General features: G+C 45.4%; 1 protein-coding gene across 1 annotated transcript in view; it reads left to right on the forward strand.

The window, feature by feature from the left end:
* Window positions 1-1,720, forward strand: part of MOGAT2 (monoacylglycerol O-acyltransferase 2) — a 101,376-nt gene extending 99,656 nt beyond the window's left edge. Inside the window, exon 6 of the mRNA XM_073661437.1 lies at window positions 1,344-1,720. Within this exon, the coding sequence (XP_073517538.1) occupies window positions 1,344-1,498 (155 nt within the window). The 3' untranslated portion in view covers window positions 1,499-1,720. The remainder of the gene's footprint in view (window positions 1-1,343) is intronic.
* The last annotated feature ends 18,698 nt before the right edge of the window (window positions 1,721-20,418 follow it).

Raw genomic sequence — 20,418 nt, forward strand, 5'->3', positions numbered from 1 at the left:
TTTGGACTCATCAGACCAAAGCACAGATTTCCACTGGTCTAATGTCCATTCCTTGTGTTGTTTAGCCCAAACAAGTCTCTTCTGCTTGTTGCCTGTCCTTAGCAGTGGTTTCCTAGCAGCTATTTTACCATGAAGGTCTGCTGCACAAAGTCTCCTCTTAACAGTTGTTGTAGAGATGTGTCTGCTGCTAGAACTCTGTGTGGCATTGACCTGGTCTCTAATCTGAGCTGCTGTTAACCTGCGATTTCTGAGGCTGGTGACTCGGATAAACTTATCCTCAGAAGCAGAGGTGACTCTTGGTCTTCCTTTCCTGGAGCGGTCCTCATGTGAGCCAGTTTCTTTGTAGTGATTGATGGTTTTTGCAACTGCACTTGGGGACACGTTCAAAGTTTTCCCAATTTTTCAGACTGACTGACCTTCATTTCTTAAAGTAATGATGGCCACTCGTTTTTCTTTACTTAGCTGCTTTTTTCTTGCCATAATACAAATTCTAACAATCTATTCAGTAGAACTATCAGCTGTGTATCCACCTGACTTCTGCACAACACAACTGATGGTCCCAACCCCATCTATAAGGCAAGAAATCCCACTTATTAAACCTGACAGGGCTCACCTGTGAAGTGAAGAGCATTTCTGGTGACTACCTCTTGAAGCTCATCAAGAGAATGCCAACAGTGTGTAAAGCAGTCATCAAAGCAGAAGGTGGCTACTGTGAAGAACCTAGAATATAAGATATATTTTCAGTGGTTTCACACTTTTTTGTTAAGTATATAATTCCACGTGTGTTAATTCATAGTTTTGATGCCTTCAGTGTGAATGTACAATTTTCATAGTCATGAAAATACAGAAAAATCTTTAAATGAGAAGGTGTGTCCAAACTTTTGGTCTGTACTGTATGTGTGTGTGTGTGTATATATATATATATATATATATATATATATATATATACAGTGCAGAACAAAAGTTTGGACACACCTTCTCATTTAAATATATATTCTGGTATAACCTGGGCATCTCCTGTATATAGTTATATATGTACAGCTGGTATCACCTGGGCATTTCCTGCATATAAGAATAAATAAAATAAAATTAAAAAAAAAAAAAAAAAAAAATTATATATATATATATATATATATATATATATATATATATATATATATATATATATATATATATATATATATATATATATATATATATATATATATATATATATATATATATATATATATATATATATTATATACATATATACACATATATAATATGTAGCATGCTGCTATACCCTGGGAATCTTGCGTTATGTTACATAATATCATTTGTATGTTTCTTTGCTTTTGCAGTAGGGAAGCCGATTCCAGTCTTAGAAAATCCCAACCCCACAAATGAGGATGTGGAGCGCCTGCACAAGCTTTACATGGAGAAACTCTCCGAACTCTTCGAGGAGCACAAAACAAACTACAACGTCCCGGCCGACAAGCACCTGACCTTCGTATAACGACTTCTGATCATCACTGCGATTCCTTCTGCTGCCACTCGCTGATCTAATCACTGCATTAATAATAATTAATCATAATTACATTACATTAATGTAATCACTCCAATAATAACATCATGGGATCGTCCATTAATTAACGCTAAATTTCCAAAAATTCTGAACAATGTCATTTTTTTTCTCTAAATTCATTTTTTTTTTAAATAAAAAATATTTTTAAATATATTATTTTTCAGTCCAGCATTTTTTTTTCTTACATAGCCACATCAATGAAATTATTTAGTAAGGGGGCGCTGTTCTCCACTTCTTTAAACTTAGAGGTCACTTTCTGGCTATACTTAGGAATCCTCACATTAAATATTTACATATTTACTCATTTTTTTCTCTCCTTTTCCTAAGACCCATATCTGTATTTTTCCTTCACCGTCGCTGTTTGATGTCCCGTACGTGGGACGAGTTGCAGTTTTGAAGCACAGCCCGCACTTCTAACTTATAATGCTCTGAAAAATGGGAAAAAAAGTCTGGTGAAATAGTGAAAAAGACGTAATTCCGCCATTTTTGTTTACTTTTTACTTTATTCTTTGTTCAGTAAAAGTGACCTGGTGACACGATTCTCCAGCTCAGCGATACCAAACTTGCATTTTTTTTTTTATTTAAATAATGGAAAAAAAAATTCAGAGTTTTTCAAAAAGAAAAAAAGTTAGTTTGTGTCGATAATTTCCGAGACACTTACCGTAAGTACCGTATTTTATTTTTCCATTGACAGAGCTGCTGTCTTCATGTTTTTATTGATATTTCCTTGGGGTTTGTCTCCTTTACATCTTTTTTTTATATTCATTTTTTTTCCCCCTAAACTTGCAATTCTGGAGTTTCAATTTTTTATTAATATTTGTGGTGCTTACTCAGTGGGGAAATATGTTTATATTTTGTTAGATCTGTGGCAATACCAAATTTTTTTTTTATTATTTTTTTCATTTTTGTATCAGGAATTCAAACTTTGTTTTTTGGGTTTTTTTTACATTTTTTTTTTTTTTATCTTTTTGAAAACTTTTTGAAAACTTTTTTTCCGATCATTTGATCGCTTGTACCATAAGGTGCAGTACTTTAATATTGCAGTATTTAGTGAAATTAATAACCTCCTATGAAGGCCGGTTCTCATCTGCTGTTATAAACATGCGCCGACTGTATAATACAGCTGTCACCTGTCGTGAATGGTGCAGGCTCAGCTACTGAGCCTGCTCCGACACGTCCTGGAATGTATCAATACGTCTTATGTAGGGAAGGATTTAAAATGAATGAAGCAGAGCTGCAATACCAACCACAACCTCTAATGTAGTGTGGCGCTATTTTGGGGAGTCAGCAGCCATGCTTTCCTAATCCTGGACATCCCCTTTAAGACATAACTTGGGGAAATTTTTAGCAACCCAACAGAGGCTGCCTCGTGACTTGCATATTTTTTTCAAGAATTGTGACGGCTCCTTGCATGTCCTCAGTTGACTTCAGTGATGGTTTCCTTACTTATAGCTTTTTACATATTTCATGCGGTATAATCCTGCAACAAAAACCTCGTTCTGTTCTTTCCTGGACTTTCTAATGTAAGTGACAGTCCCATGGCGATTAAGCCGATTTAATGCAGCTACAGTCCGTATCCCACAGTGCACCGGCATATAGGGTCTGTCACCCACCACAAGCTTATCCTATAGATTTATGGGGGGGGGGGGATATTGAGCTGGGACCCTTCAAACTTAACTAAATATTAGTTGAAGATGATATTGGCTAAGGGTTATTTGGTAATTTCCACCCTTCTTTGATATTTTGCACACTTTACACTATGGAGAGGCAGGAGACGCAGCATGGTCTCCCCCGACCTCCTAACACAACTGACCGTTCTTAGCTTCTATTTAAGATTACAGATGTGGAACACAGAGTTTCTGGGTCCCAATACAAATTTTAATAGGGTCGCATCTACCTTCTGCCATATGTCACACTGGCGTTCTCTCATGGTGCGGAGGGACCTCCTGGGTCCCTGCAGACACCTCTGCCCCCTATAACTTTGCCGGTAGAGTTTATATACTATTAGTGCAGCTTTGATACATCATTCTCATCATACTCCACTCCCTCTGAATGTCCTTCGGCTCCCTGATCCGCCATCCAGCCGGATGAGTGCCGGTGAGTCTGAGACAGCTGTGTGATGACATCACTACACGGCACCGGCGGTGCGGAGCATCAGTACTCACACTGCACAGATCGGAGCAGCGCGCCGGGGGAACAGGGAGAGGGGAGCAGTGTTTATTTTATTTTTTATATCAGTAGCTGTGGGGATCCTCATATTGAGTCGGGGTTGTGGGAACCCTCATATTGAGTGGGGGTTGTGGGGACCCTCATATTGAGTGGGGGCTGTGGGGACCCTCATATTGTGTGGGGGCTGTGGGAACCCTCATAATGAGTGGGGGCTGTGGGGACATCATATTGAATGGAAGCTGTGGGAAACTTTATACTGAGTGTGGGGTGTGCTGTGGGGATCATCATATTGACTGGAAGCTGTGGGGGACATCATACTGAATGTGGGGTGGGCTGTGGGGATCATCATATTGAATGGACGCTGTGGGGAACATTATACTGAGTGGGGGCTGTGGGAACATCTTAGTGAGTGGGGGGGCTTGCATTGAGGGCTATTATACTGAGTGGGAGCTGGCATTGATGAATCATACTGAGTGGGAGCTGGCGTTGGGGGCTTGCATTAAGGTCAGTCATAGTGAGCGGGGGGCTGGTATTTGAGGGCCATCATACTGAATAAGGGGCTGTGGGAGCATCATACTGAGGGGCAATCATACTGTGTAGGTTTCTGTGGGGACCAGGATACTGTGTGGGTGGGGGGGCTGTGGGGTATCCTACTGAGGGGAGGCGATTATACTAAGTGGGGGCCGTGGGAACATCATACTGAGTGGGATTTTGTGATAGCTATGATACTTTATGGGGGCATCATATTGAGTGAAGGCTGTGGGAGCCTCTATACTGTTTAGGGGAGCTGTGGGGGCAATGATATTATGTGGGGGTATCATACTGATATGTATGGGTGTATAATACTCTGTGTGGGAAGGAGGGGGGGCATTTTTGGAGCATCATACTCTATTATGGCCATGATAGGTGTATTGTAGATGAGAACTCTAAGGGGCTTCAGTAGGGGCATAAATACTGTGTACATACCACAATACATGTCCTTACCTGTTTATAAAAGCCTGGAGATAGGACCCCGGTTACACTACCGAATACTTTTTTTTTTTTTGAGAAGCGGGGCCCAATTAAAACTTTTGCTATGGGGCCACGTGAAGTTAAAGCACAGAGGGGGCAGATGAAGTGCAGACAGTTCATTGAACAGTGGCATCGCCTGAAAACGAGAGGGGCTGTGGAGCAAAAATGTTCAATGACAAGTAGAAAGGAGCAAGTCGGACAAAACTCCCTTTGGGCAGATTCGCTCGGATCAGCTGCAGATTTGATGGCGTCTGAATGTAATTTCGGGCCGTTCTTCAGAAGGTGTAAAGCAAGCGCCCTCCAGTGTCTGAGACTCTCCAGTGTTTCCTGTGGATGCGTAGCCCATCCATCTGGCATTATAGCGATCGGAACGTCTGCCCCCATTGGATGTCCGGAACAGTCTCTTCTTCCAAATGGAAAATGCTTCAGGGAACGCTCCTTTTCTGGGGAGTTTAGGAAGAGTTTTCCATTTTTGTTTTTTTTTTTGCAGGTTGGACAGTGCCTCACTTCCAAGTGAAGATGCGCACTTGCCCCCCCCCCCAACCTCATCCGCCCTGACATCACACATTCAACTGCATCTACATCCTGGATGCAAACAAAGTTGAAAGCAATGATGGAACAGAGATCAGTCAGCTTCCTCCTCCATCATTCTCCCTGTGAGTCTGACGTCTCAGCTCAGCGTGCAAGATGACGCCACTACATCGGGTCCGCTGTGCAGAGCTCCAGACCACACGCTGCAGAGACCGGAGCAGCAGGGGATCGGGGAGAGGTGAGGATTTCTTTTAAAATCAATGAGTACATTATGGGGACCATTATACTATTTGTTGGGCTATGAGGGGGCCATTATACTATGTGGGGGCCATTGTACTATTTGAAGGGCTATGTTTGGCCCATTATACTATTTGGAGGGCTATGTGGGGGCAAATATACTTTTTGGGGGGGCTACATGGGGGGCATTATACTATTTGGAGAGCTATGTGGGGCCACTATACTGTGAGGGGTCCCATTATACTATTTGGAAGGCTTTGTGGGGGCCGTTATACTGTATGGAGGGCTATGTGGGGGCCATTACATTATGTCGAGAGCTATGTGGGGGCCATTATACTATGTAGAAGGCTATATGGGGGGCATTATACTATTTGGAGGGCTATGTGGGGCCACTATACTGTGAGGGGTCCAATTATACTATTTGGAGGGCTATGTAGGGGGTATTATACTATTTGGAGGACTATGTGGGGCCATTATACTGTATGGAGGGCTATGTGGGGGCCATTATACTATGAGGGGTCCAATTATACTGTTTGGAGGGCTACATGGGGCCCATTATACTATTTGGAGGGCTACATGGGGCCCATTATACTATTTGGAGGGCTACGTGGGGGCCATTATACTATGTGAAGGGCTACGTGGGGGCCATTATACTATGTGAAGAGCTATGTGGGGACCATTATACTATGTGGAAGGCTACATGGGGGGGGGCATTATACTATTTGGAGAGTTATGTGGGGCTACTATACTGTGAGGTGTCCAATTATACTGTTTGGAGGGCTATTTGGGGCCCATTATACTATTTGCAGGGCTACGTGGGGGCCATTATACTATTTGGAGGACTATGTGGGGCCATTAAACTGTATACTGTGTAGAGGGTTCTGTAGGCCATGATACTGTATTGAATGGCAGGCAGTATGGGGCCATCATAGTGTGTTGGGGTCACTGTTGGGCATCATACTTTGCGCGGGGAGTAGTGTAGGGTCAGCATACAGTGGGTGTGGAGGGTACTGTGGGGGTATCTTATTGTGTTTGGGGGGCACTTTTATTGGCATCATACTTTATGGGGACCATGAAATAGATATCTTAGTAGGTGGGGACACTACAGGGTTCAATAGGAGCATAATTACTTTATAAGGGCTGCAAAGTTGTGAGATCTGCTCTTCTGTGACCCCGCCAAATATTATTTCATTTTTGGGAGAAAGAGCCCAATTAGGACTTCTCTATGGAGACCCATATTTTCTAAGTACACCCCTGAACATAGCCTCTATCATTCTGACCCAATCAACTTACAAAGAGAACCACCCCCTCTGTAAAACCATTTGGGTGCTGATGATTGAGTGGGTGCAGCTCCTGCCCCCTCACCGTCACTATGCAGTAACACCCGGCCACGTACTGGGGTCAAGAAGGCGTCAAAGGGGTTGTTGAAGATTGGAAAAAAAAACTGCTTTCTTTTAGAAACAGCGCCACACCGGTTAATAGGTTGAGTCTGGTATTGCAGCTTAGTTCCATTAAAGTGAATGGTGTTGAGTTGCAATACCTCACAAAACCTGGGGACAGGTGTGGCGCTGTCTTTGGAAGATGGCAGTCATTATTTTTCTCTAGCCATCCCCTTTGTATATTACCCGCTTGCCACCAATTCCATGTCCCAATCCTCAGACCTAGTGGGGGTCACCTAGACGAGATGTAACCTAATTAACCCCCATCATGAACAATGTATCTCCTCCTATTCCACTAACTACAAGCCGCCATATGTAGAAATCCCCGAATATCCTCCCGCCCCCCTGTGCACTATGAGGTCAGGTAAATAGCAGTTATCACAGGTTGGACCAAGATAAGATTTACATTTCACAGCAAATTCTTCAGCCTCCACGGTATATGTCATCACATGACACCGAGAGCTAACAACAGCGTGTCCCCGTATGGCGGAAGTAGATTATAAACTATATCGTTATCACATAGCGCCGCCATATAACCTCTGAGAACCTCATGGCTCTGCATCTCCTGTGAAATCAGTATAGAATAACATCCAGTGATTTGGGAACAGTGTTCAATGTGTGCATGGTATGGCGGTATTATTATTATTAATACATAAACAGGATATAACAGTATTAATTTGTTGTGTAATTATTTCGGCCATGGCACGTCATGTTGTTATGTGATCAATGCGTGGCAGTAATATTTGTTTCCATCATATGGTGGTTTTATTAAAACAACATAGTGCCGTCTAATGCAACCATGTTACGGTTATATTATATAAGAACACTGACAAACCACCGTGATCTCAGCACTGTATGATGATATGATCTCCTCCATGTTATTGGAGCGCTGGAACTTTATGATAGTATTATAGGATGTGATTGTGATAGCGGGAAGGGAAGGTTCTCCATAGCAAAGAATATAATTGCCCCCCGCGCCAAAATAAAAGCTATATATCCCTGTTGAAGCCCCTCAGTGTTCACACGAGCAGGATCTCTTTTATGAGTATTTTAGAGTATGATGAATGAATTCCCCCCCACATATGCAGTGAATTACCTGTCAGTATGAAGCCCACACTCAGTATGAGGGCCCCCACAGCCCTCCACATAGAATGAGGGCCCCCCACAGACTGAGGGCCACCACTCAGTATGGGAAGCCCCACAGCCTCCCACTGAGTATTGGAGCCCCCTATTTAGTGTGGGACCCCCACTCAGTGTAATGGCCCCCCACAGTCCCTCACACAGAATGAGTACCCCCACAGCACACCACTCAGTATGAAGCCCCATACTCCCAACTCAATATGGTGGTCCTCTCAATCTCTCATAGCCCCTCACACAGTACTATGGCTCCCCCTGGCCACCATTCAGAATCATGGCCCCCACCAGCCCCCACTCAGTATGACTGGCCCCCACCAGCCCGCCACTCAGTATGACTGGCCCCCACCAGCCCCCCACTCAGTATGATTGGATCCAACAGACCCCATTCAGTATTATGGCACCTCCCAGCCCCCCATTCAGTATTATGGCCCCTACCAGCCCCCACTCAGTATTATGGCACCTCCCAGCCCCCCATTCAGTATTATGGCACCTCCCACCCAGCCCCCCATTCAGTATTATGGCCCCTACCAGCCCCCACTCAGTATTATGGCCACTACCAGCCCTCCATTCAATATTATGGCCCCTCCCAGCCCCCCATTAAGTATTATGGCCACTGCCAACCCCCCACTCAAGATGATTGGACCCACCAACCACCCACTCAGTATGATGGTCCCCACAATTACTGATATTAAAAAAAGCACTACTCACTTTGCCCCGTTCCCCGGTGTGCTGCTCCGGTCTGTGCAGGGTGAGTACTGATGCTCCGCACTGTAGGCGCACAGCAAGAGCGATGTAGCGACGATTCAACGGTATCCGAGTCCTGGGGGTGTGGAGACCACTGAAATGTGATGATGGGGAGAGGAGATTATCTATAACCAACACTGCCATTTGTGGTAAGAAAAGCCTCCAGACCCTCTATAAATGCTGGTATTGTGTCCGCCATTACTACCTCCTGCTGTCAGGCATTTCACAGTCTGACTGCTCTAACTGTAAAGAACCCTTTCCTATGTAGCAGCCGGAATCGCCTTTCTCACTTAATGAAGGTCAACATCTGCAAGGAGTTTGTATGTTCTCCCCGTGTTTGCGTGGGTTTCCTCCGGGTTCTCCGGTTTCCTCCCACACTCCAAAAACATATTGTAGATTGTGAGCCCCGATGGGGACAGTGATGATGTCTGTACAGCGCAGCGGCACATGATGGCGCTATATAAGATAATAAAATAAATAAAGCATCTTTTTTCTAAGTTACATAAGCCCACCTTCTCTGCCGTCTCATAGGGGAGACCTTCCATCCTGTGGCATAATAAACTGACCTCATTTATTAGAACTCAGTGTTTGTTATTTCTTCTATTTATTGTTTTTCTATGTGACACTTTTGGATACATTTTATCCCGCAGGACACATTTAGATAACGGCACAATATTCCTCATGGCGATAAGATACGGGCGGGCGCTGTGTATAAACACTGGCGACCTTTGTAGTGTGGAGCAGGAGGGCAGCGCAGCAGCACCGGACGTTTATTACTGTTTAGTCAGGGATTAGCGCAGCACTGGTAGAGATCGCACTACTGTGTGTATGGAGGGGATTTAAAGGGGATGCGCCCACATGTCTGCAGGGCGGCTGAAATCAATCATTTTAGAACCATGGAAAAAGTGAATAATGTTAAAACCGACAGAGCAGTTGGGATCCGAGCTCAGGAGCGGAGTTATACAGCCGACTCCTGCCCAAAACAGCAGGGATTGTAGCTAGCTCTGATCACGGCTGTTTAACCATTTGGGTGTCGCTGTTAATCACTGACCGTGGCATTTGAATGACTTCATTGCTTGTGTGTGTGCTGATGGGATGTCGTAATAGCCAGAAACCTGCTGAAAGCCCCATGGCAGCTATCTTAATCTTCCTGTGAATGCCATTTTTTTCAATATACTGCAATACATCAGTTTTGCAACATACAGTGCCTTGAAAAAGTCCTCACACCTCATGAACTTTTCCACATTTTTTCACGTTACACCCACAAACATAAATGTATTTTATTGGTATTTTATGTGATACCGACACAAAGTAACAAGTATTAGTGAAGTAGTGTAAAGGAAATGATACATTGGTTTTCTAATTATATTAAAATTATAAATCTGACCATTGTGCCGTGCATTTATATTCAGCCCCTGAGTCAGTACATGGTAGGACCACCTTTCTCTGCAGTTACTGCTGCAGTCTTTTGGGGTCTGTCTTTCCAGCTTTCTCTGCTGCAGTCTTTTGGGGTCTGTCTCTCCAGCTTTCTCTGCTGCAGTCTTTCGGGGTCTGTCTCTCCCACCTTTCACTGCAGTCTTTTGGGGTCTGTCTCTCCAGCTTTGCACATCTAGAGGTGACATTTTGCCCCTTCTTCTTTGCCCCCTCGCTCTCGCTCACTGACATCGGATGGAGATGTCTGTGATCAGTGATTTTCACGTCTTGTTACAGATTCTCTGGGATTTGGGTCTGGACTGTGACTGCGCCGTTCACACACATGAATATGCTCTGATCTAAACCCTACATTGTAGCTCTGGCAGGATGTTTAGGGTCGTTGTCCTGCTGGATGGTGAACCTACACCCCAGTCTCAAGTCTCCTGCAGCCTCTAACAAGTTTTCCTCCAGGATTGCCCTGTATTTAGCTCCATCATTCTTCCCAGGGGTGGGATTCAGCCGGTTCTCCTCGGTTCGATTGAACCGCTTGTTAGAAGAGCAGCCGGCTCCCCGAACCAGGGGAGATCCAGAGCTGCGATCCGGTTCAGTGATTCAGTGGCGTACTGCTAATGGCAGCAGGCCACACCACTGCTATGGGGCCCGTGAGCTAAGGGGCTCCACTAGGGGGAGCTCCCTGTATAGAGAGATACATGATCAGATCCTGTCTGCTGCCACTACTAGGGGGAGCTCCCTGTATACAGAGATACATGATCAGATCCTGTCTGCAGCCACCACTAGGGTGAGCTCCCTGTATACAGAGATACATGACAAGATCCTGTCTGCAGCCACCACTAGGGGGAGCTCCCTGTATACAGAGATACATGATAAGATTCTGTCTGCAGCCACCACTAGGGGGAGCTCCCTGTATACAGAGATACATGATAAGATTCTGTCTGCAGCCACCACTAGGGGGAGCTCCCTGTATACAGAGATACATGATCAGATCCTGTCTGCTGCCACTACTAGGGGGAGCTCCCTGTATACAGAGATACATGATCAGATCCTGTCTGCAGCCACAACTAGGGGGAGCTCCCTGTATACAGAGATACATGATAAGGTCCTGTCTGCAGCCACCACTAGGGTGAGCTCCCTGTATACAGAGATACATGACAAGATCCTGTCTGCAGCCACCACTAGGGGGAGCTCCCTGTATACAGAGATACATGATAAGATTCTGTCTGCAGCCACCACTAGGGGGAGCTCCCTGTATACAGAGATACATGATCAGATCCTGTCTGCTGCCACTACTAGGGGGAGCTCCCTGTATACAGAGATACATGATAAGATTCTGTCTGCAGCCACCACTAGGGGGAGCTCCCTGTATACAGAGATACATGACAAGATCCTGTCTGCAGCCACCACTAGGGGGAGCTCCCTGTATACAGAGATACATGATAAGATTCTGTCTGCAGCCACCACTAGGGGGAGCTCCCTGTATACAGAGATACATGATCAGATCCTGTCTGCTGCCACCACTAGGGGGAGCTCCCTGTATACAGAGATACATGATAAGATTCTGTCTGCAGCCACCACTAGGGGGAGCTCCCTGTATACAGAGATACATGATCAGATCCTGTCTGCTGCCACTACTAGGGGGAGCTCCCTGTATACAGAGATACATGATAAGATTCTGTCTGCAGCCACCACTAGGGGGAGCTCCCTGTATACAGAGATACATGATAAGATTCTGTCTGCAGCCACCACTAGGGGGAGCTCCCTGTATACAGAGATACATGATCAGATCCTGTCTGCTGCCACTACTAGGGGGAGCTCCCTGTATACAGAGATACATGATAAGATCCTGTCTGCAGCCACCACTTGGGGGAGCTCCCTGTATACAGAGATACATGATAAGATCCTGTCTGCAGCCACCACTTGGGGGAGCTCCCTGTATACAGAGATACATGATAAGATTTTGTCTGCAGCTACCACTTGGGGGAGCTCCCTGTATACAGAGATACAAGATAAGATCCTGGCTGCAGTCACCACTAGGGGGAGCTCCCTGTATACAGAGATACAAGATAAGATTCTGTCTGCAGCCACCACTAGGGGGAGCTTGGATTGAATACTAGCTCTATAAGAATGTAAAGAGCTCCCCCTACTGATGGCTGTCGACATACAGATTTCTTCATGTAAAGCTGTATGGTTTCGGAGATTCAGAACCTTGTCCCCATAGATATTTTCTGATAGTGTTCCTGTGACTCCTTAGACGGAGCCCTGCCTCCAATGGTCTTTCTGACACTTTTAAAATCTGCTTTGAATAGCGGATTAAGTTTAAAAAAAAAAAAAAAGGGCTTTATTTTGAACACTGGTGATTCTGCAATATTTGGGTTTGTCAACTCCTCTTCTTCTAATAAGTAAACAATTAATCCGGTGCCCCCATATACCCGCTGCCAACTTGGTCTCCAGTCCATTTACACTTATTTGTCCTCAGATAACCAGATTTGCACGCGGTTTCTCACGGCCGTTATTCTTTCTATGGATTACTACAATATTTTGTGGTGCAGCTTCTCTAGCACTTCAGAAAATGGCTGCAAAAAAATACGCAAAACTTAGGTTTGATGGGCATTTGACCTAAGCTCACATCACCCAGCACCCGCTGCTTGTTCAGTGTCATCTGTATACCGGGTTGGACTGGGTCCCACAGGGGGAATTGATCCTTGGGGCCCACCCTACAGCTGTATGAAAATACCTGTTACCGTTATCCCTGTTATAGTGGAGCATTGACTGGCGGCTCCTGCACATCTGCTGTGCGTCACCATAACTGGGATGTACAATTACGGTAGTTTACATTAAAGGGGTTCTTTGGTTAAAACAAGTGATCACCGATCCATGGGATCCACAAAATAGGTGATAAACGAACAATAAGTTAGGTCCGAACATTGGAAAATGCACCTATCGGAAGAATGGGGACGTTTTATCCCTGACAGGACACTTATCCCCATTTTATAATGCAGCGGCAGGTGGGACGTCTGACCGCGGCCGCATTCATTCTCTTTGGGGCTTCCAAAAAAAAAAACAAGAACAACCACTGAGGGAATGAATGGATCAGTGATCAAGTCATACATGAGCTCCGGGCTAATGGGGAGAAAAGCTCCACATTCTGCCGATTGCGTCCCAGCAGTCAGACCCCCAATAATCAATAACTTATCACTTATCATGTGGGGAGGTAATTACTTTTTTTTTTTTCACCAGAGAACTCCTGTAAGTGCATCTCTGCTGCTCTGGTCCAAGTATTTAATCTCTAATGGAAATAAAGAATCTTTTAATTAATATCAGAGAGAACAAATGACCGCCATACACAACACAATCCACTATACCAACACCAACATCAATAGTACCACATACAAGGGAGAAATACCTCCACACCATGACCAGGCCACATATTACCACCACATTGTGGCTGAATAATACCACATACTGGGAGAAATGCCACCACAACATGACCAGACCACATATTACCACCACATAGTAACCGAATAATACACATACAAGGAACAAATACCGCCACACCGTGACCAGACCACATATTACCAACACATAGTAACCGAATACTACAATACTGATCATGAATACAGAACACAATACTAACAACACTGTTATTATCAGTGACATTATACACAAGAACTCTGTACATAGTATACAGTGTGTAGTGTAAGTGTAAAGTTAATACAGTGATCACCAGTGACATTATACACAGGAGCTCTGTATATAGTGTACAGGTAATACAGGGATCACCAGTGACATTATACACAGGAGCTCTGTATATAGTGTACAGGTAATACAGGGATCACCAGTGACATTATACAAGAAGCTCTGTATATAGTGTCAGTGTACAGTTAATACAGAGATCACCAGTGACATACACAGGAGCTCTGTATATAGTGTACAGGTAATACAGTGATCACCAGTGACATTATACACAGGAGCTCTGTATATAGTGTACAGGTAATACACTGATCACCAGTGACATTATACACAGGAGCTCTGTATATAGTGTACAGGTAATACAGTGGTCATCAGTGACATTATACACAGGAGCTCTGTATATAGTGTACAGGTAATACAGAGATCACCAGTGACATTATACACAGGAGCTCTATATATAGTGTATAGTGTCAGTGTACAGTTAACACTCTGACTCACCAGTGACGTTTCTAGGTGAAGTCCTTCATCTTCGCTTTTCATCCAGCACAGACCGCCATCACTTCTTCCAGCCAGGACTCATCTCTGCATAAAATAACACACAGTCATCAATAGCTGATCACTTCTAGAGCACATTCCCCACTACACCAGATGAAGAAAAAAAACTACGTACTGCCGCCCTGCACAGTAACAGGACCCCTCTTTTGTCCCCCCCATAGAAAACAGTTTCCTAAAAAGTAAATTATATTACAGTAGTAATAACGTCCCCTACTTGCCACCCTAAACTAATAATTACTGTTTGGGGGCCAGAATGAGGAACCTACTTTAAGTCCCTCATCCTAGCCCCCTTTATTTATTAATGTGCCCCATCCTGGGCCCCCCATGTCCCATGTCCAGCAGCCTGGTTTGCCCCCCCCCCCCATGTCCAGTAGCCTGGCTTGCTACCCCCCACACACCCCATGTCCAGCAGCCTTGCTTGCCCCCCCCCCCAATGCCCATCAGCCTGGCTTGCCCCCCCTTCCATGTCCAGGCTTCCTCCATATGTCTGCTGTTCTGGCCCCCCGCAACATGCTGCATCCACAGAAGACGAAAAAAAAATTCCACTTACCTGCCTACACTCCTGGCATCCTCCTATTATACATTCGGCGCACTCATGTTAAAATGGCGGGAGATGGTGCTCAGATAGGACAAGAGATAGATGGAAGAGATAAATATGCTTCACTGTAGGCATCAACGAGCCCCCACCATGTTTCACCGTAGGCATCACTGAGCCACTGCCATGCTTCACTCTAGGCATCACAGAGCCACCGCCATGCTTCACTGTAGGAAACATGAAGGCATCACCATGCTTCACTGTTGTCATCACCAAGCCACCATCATGCTTCACTGTAGGCAGGGTTGTTCTTTTCAGCAGATGCTTCATTCTTCCTCCTTCAGCCACACCGATGATTCAGATGGCCAAAGCGTTCCAGTTTTGTTACATTGCTTCACAAAAATAGAATCCCAGAAGTCTGACATATTTATATTGTTTTTATTATATTCAAGCCATTTTTTGTTGTGCTTATGGGTCAGTAGAGGTGACATTTCAGAGTTTGGGGATGAAACCTTCAGGATTTAGTTACTGCGCAGACTGAAACCTGAGTGGCTGTTGCCACCAGATCTTGCTTCAGATATTTTGCAGTCACTCGATGGGTTTTGACCACCTGCCTCCTCAGGAATCTGGTGGCAGACGATAACAGCATCATCTTTCTGAAACATCCAGGCTGTGGAGCCTTTGTATCTTTTTCCTCTTCTGTACAAGACAAATGTGTAACATCCCTGGCGGCATGCTGGCAAGGCTTACCATCTCCCACCATGCAAGACCGCCAACTTACCTACTAGTCCAGGCTGCACACTATGCTCCTCTGCCTGCTGTGTGCATGTATCTTGTCTGCTGGCTTAGGGCGGCAGCACTGGCACTTCCTGATTCTTAAAGTTACAGTGTGCTCAGTCCTAATGAGTCTCCAGCCTATTGCTGTGAGTCACTGGATACTTAAACCTCCTCCACCCAGTGGGAGGTGCCTGAGCAGCACTTTCTTTTAGTGTGTTCTGTGCAATTGAGTTGCCAGGTCCTGTCCTGTATCTTGTCTGTTTCCGCCACCCTGGGGGCTCAGTACCCAGGCCTGTTACCTGTATCTGTGACTTCTAGTCTTTTCTGCCAACCTGGGGGCTGTATGCCTAGGCTCGTTCCTGTATCAGTTCATGTCTGAACTGTGTCCTAGCCCGTTACCTGTTTGTCTCTATGTCCGATCCTTCCCTTTTCCTGCAGTGTCTGAACCAGTACCAAACTCCAACTCGTTGTCTGTGTACTTCCGTTTGTGAGTTTTGCGTCCACTCGCTACTTCATTGCCAGAACCTTGTGTGTATCTGGTTCTGCTTGTCCAGTTTCCCTGCCTCCGTATCTACTTCCTGTGTTCTAGCTATCTTCCTGTGTTTCCCAGTCTGTCCCATGTGAACAGAGCCCTGTCCTGTCAGCCTGCACCTGCAGCTCTGCTCCACTTGTCCTCCTTACCTGCGGCTCTGCTCCGCTTGTCCTCCTTACCTGCGGCTCTGCTCCGCTTGTCCTCCTTACCTGCAGCTCTGCTCTGCTCAGTTTGTCCTCCGCACCTGCAGCTCTGCTCTGCTTGTCCTCCGCACCTGTGGTTCTGCTCTGCTCGTCCTCCGCACCTGCGGCTCTGCTTGTCCTCCGCACCTGCGGCTCTGCTCCGCTTGTCCTCCGCATCTGCGGCTCTGCTCCGCTTGTCCTCCGCACCTGCGGCTCTGCTCTGCTCCCTTGTCCTCCGCACCTGCGGCTCTGCTCTGCCTGTCCTCTGCACCTGCAACCCTGCTCTGCTCCGCCTGTCCTCCGCACCTGCGGCCTTGCTCTTCTCCACCTCCCCTCCGCACCAGCGGCTCTGCTCTGCCCTGTCTCCCCTCCGCACCTGTGACTCTGTTCCTGTATCCCAGTTTATACTGGCCCCTAACCAGCCTGTTTACCTACCTGCCAGTACCCGCCTGTTTGTATACCAGCCGTGCCTGCCAGTACCCGCCTGTCTGCATACCAGCCAAACCTGCCCGTTCCTGCATTACCCGGTGTGGGTCAACAGCTGTGTGACCGGGGTCTGACCTGGAGTAGCACCTGGGCCACCTCCCTCGTCCCTCCTCAGACCACGGAGTCGATTAAGCCGCCGTGCGTCCGTGGTTGGATCTGGCGAGGCCCCTAGTCACACCCCTCCAGGCACTCCTTGGTTCGTGGCCCAGTGGGACCACTAACCACCTCACGCCAAACAGTCCGGGCGTGAGCGTAACAAAATGATCTTTTCGCTTCTTTCTGGACCTCTGTTGCCAGTGACCATTGCCCATAAGGAATAGTCTGAGATTCCTCAGGAACACTGCAAGAAGCGGACATCTAGCTATGCATCACATTAGCAGCAGGTCATAACAGCCAGATGGGCTCTACCAAGTACTAAGGATGCTAGTCATAAAGGGGTGAATAATTCTGAGACTGAAGTAGTCAGTAAAACTGCCATTTTTTGCTGAGTTTGCAGGAACCACTTCTTATATTAGTTGTGTTCAAAAGTTTACATTATTTTGTTTTTAAATGTTTCTAATAAATGTAATTTACCATTGGGGGAGGGGGGAGTTTTGATTGCAACTGTAAATAGATGGAAAGACAGACTAAGATAGATGTGTAGATAGATAAGAGTTTTCTGAGGATAGCCTGTGCCTCCTCTCTTAGTTAGAAATTATAGACTGTACAATGCACAGAGCTTCTCTAAGTCTGAGGCGTGAGGTTCTCATGGCCTCGACCTCTGAAATTACAGTCGCTCATTTCTTTCCCTGCAGTTCTGCGCAGACATTGTGTCCAATGGAAAGATCATTGCCAGGCGCTACCCCTACCCCATACCCAGCGCTGGCCGGCACAGGGGGCATTCATCATGAGTAAAGCTCAAATATTGTTACGTGGTACTGGAACAAATCATAGAGGGATCTGCTACACAGAGGATTAGAGATCACTTCCATAAATTATATTTGTAGTAAAAATAGGGGCTGTATATCGGAGTAGAAAGATGCTTACTGTCATCGAATGGGAACATTGTTGCTTACATACAATGGATGAAATCCTGACCAGACCTAGCTGAAAGTTTGTTGCAATTATATCCACTCTGAATTAAATCGCCAGGAATCTGATACTATTAAAGTAATAAAGTGTAACAAAAGTTTGTAAAGTTCTTTTAAAGAGTTCTTTAAATCAGCCGCGGTCTGACACCCGGCAGCCCCACCGATCAACTGTTATAGGTTTTCGGTGGTTGCGGCCGCTAGCTGGAAGTACTCACTTGCCGAGCGGCTTGGTCTTCTGATAGTAACCTCAGGCAGCCACTACACATCCACCTCCTATTGATTTAAAGAGGAAGAGGATGTGCAGTACCCTGCGGCGGCCACTATCAGAAGACGGCCAGCTCTGCAAGTGAGTACCTCCGGTCAGCAGCCGCCACCACCACGATAACAGCCGATCGGCGGGGGTGTCGGACTGCAGCCGATCAGCCATTAATGACCTGTCCTAAGGATAGGTCATCAATGTAAAAGTAATGGACAACATCTTTAACCCCTTTACCACCGAAGGCTGTTTGCACGTTAATGACCAGGTCAATTTTTACAATTCTGACCACTGTCACTTTATGAGGTAATAACTCTGGAACTCTTCAACCGATCCCACTGATTCTGAGACTGTTTTTTCGTGACATATTGTACTTCATGATAGTGGTAAAATTTATTGGATATGACTTGCGTTTATTTGTGAAAAAATGAGGAAATTTGGCAAAAAATGTTGAAAATGATGGTCTGCAGGTGTCATATGGCGTCTGGAGAGCCCCTGATGTGCCTAAACAGTGGAAACCCCCACAAGTGACCCCATTTTCGGAACTAGACCCCTCAATGAATTAATCTAAGGGTGCAGTGAGCATATTTACACCACAGTTGGATCACAGTTTTATACCATTGGGCGTTGAAGAAAAAAATAATTACATTTTTACCACCAAAATTTTATTTTAGCCCCAGATTTTACATTTTCACACTGGGAAATGGGTAAAAATGTCACCAAAATGTCTCCCACAATTTCTGCTGAATGTAGAAATACCCCATATGTGGCTGTATAGTACTGCTTAGCCATACGGCGAGACTCGGGAGGGACAGAGAGTTATTTGCCACCTGGAGCACAGATTTTCCTAGAATAGTATGCAGACTCCATATAGTGAGCCCTTAAATGCTAGAATAGCAGAATCCTCCTTCAAGTGATCCCATTTTGGAAATTATACCCCTTTGGGAATTTATCTACAGGTGTAGTGATGATTTGGACTCCATGACTCTTTTCCAGAAACAAGCAGAAGCGGATGTTGCTGAGTGAAAGTTGCAAACTGCTGTGGTAGTGACCAGTACGTTGTAGTGACCAGCACGTTATGCCCAGCTCATGCTTCTGGAAACACGCACCTGTAAATTAGGCAGGCTCTCATCGCTACAGAATTGCCAAGCATGTGGATGCTAACTGCGGTTTAGACACACTGGGGCATTTGGATTTTGGAGCGCAGAATTTGCTGAATTTCTTTTGGGGGGAGGGGGGGCGATGAGCCATGGCTCTTTTTCAGAGCCTTTGTGCTACCAGTAATGTAGAAGCCCCTTATATTTCTGATAACAGATGAGCACTTATAATCGGAGTTTTCATCTAAATCTGAGTGATGTGATTCAGATGAATCCCAGAGGGATCCATTCACTATAATGAGGCAGCAGAGTTACTCTGGACTCCGTCTGGCCTCTGTTCAGAAGTGCACAAAACTGTGTCTGACGGCACTTTTATGTCCGCCTAATAAAAAGACGGACACTGCAGGATCACAGGCCAGACGGCGTCCACGGTGCCTCCATCTGCCTCATTATAGGAAATCTTCTGCCGGGGGTTCCTTCTGAATCACGTATTTCAGAGATTTACACGGAAACTCCGGGGTAAGCGCTCAGCGCAGAGCGCAGGATAAATGTGAGCCGAGCTTTACTCTGATCTTTGGGAGGCAGAATGAACAAATCAGCAGCAGGTGAAGAATTGGTTTTATTTATTTTTTACGCTGTTTCTTGTGCGGTATAAGTGATTAGGTGACTTTATTCTTCGGGTCGGTGCGATTACAGAGATACCATATTAATATCGGGTTTTTATGTTTGGCAGTGGTCACACACTAAAAGACGCTTTTCTTTTTGCATCGCCATTTTTTGAGAGCTATAATTTTTCTATATTTCGGTCGACTAGTTGACATTTTTATTGGTACTATTTTCGGACATGTGACATTTTTTGATCGCTTTCTATTTCAATTTTTGGGAGGCAGAATAAACAAAAACCAGCAATTCAGGAATTATTATTATTTTTTTTTTTTTATGATGTTCCATGTATGGTAAAATTGATAAGGC

The sequence above is a fragment of the Phyllobates terribilis genome, unplaced genomic scaffold (assembly GCF_046119375.1).
Source record: "Phyllobates terribilis strain yellow unplaced genomic scaffold, ASM4611937v1 Scaffold_2__4_contigs__length_985480577, whole genome shotgun sequence".
Lineage (NCBI taxonomy): Eukaryota > Metazoa > Chordata > Amphibia > Anura > Dendrobatidae > Phyllobates > Phyllobates terribilis.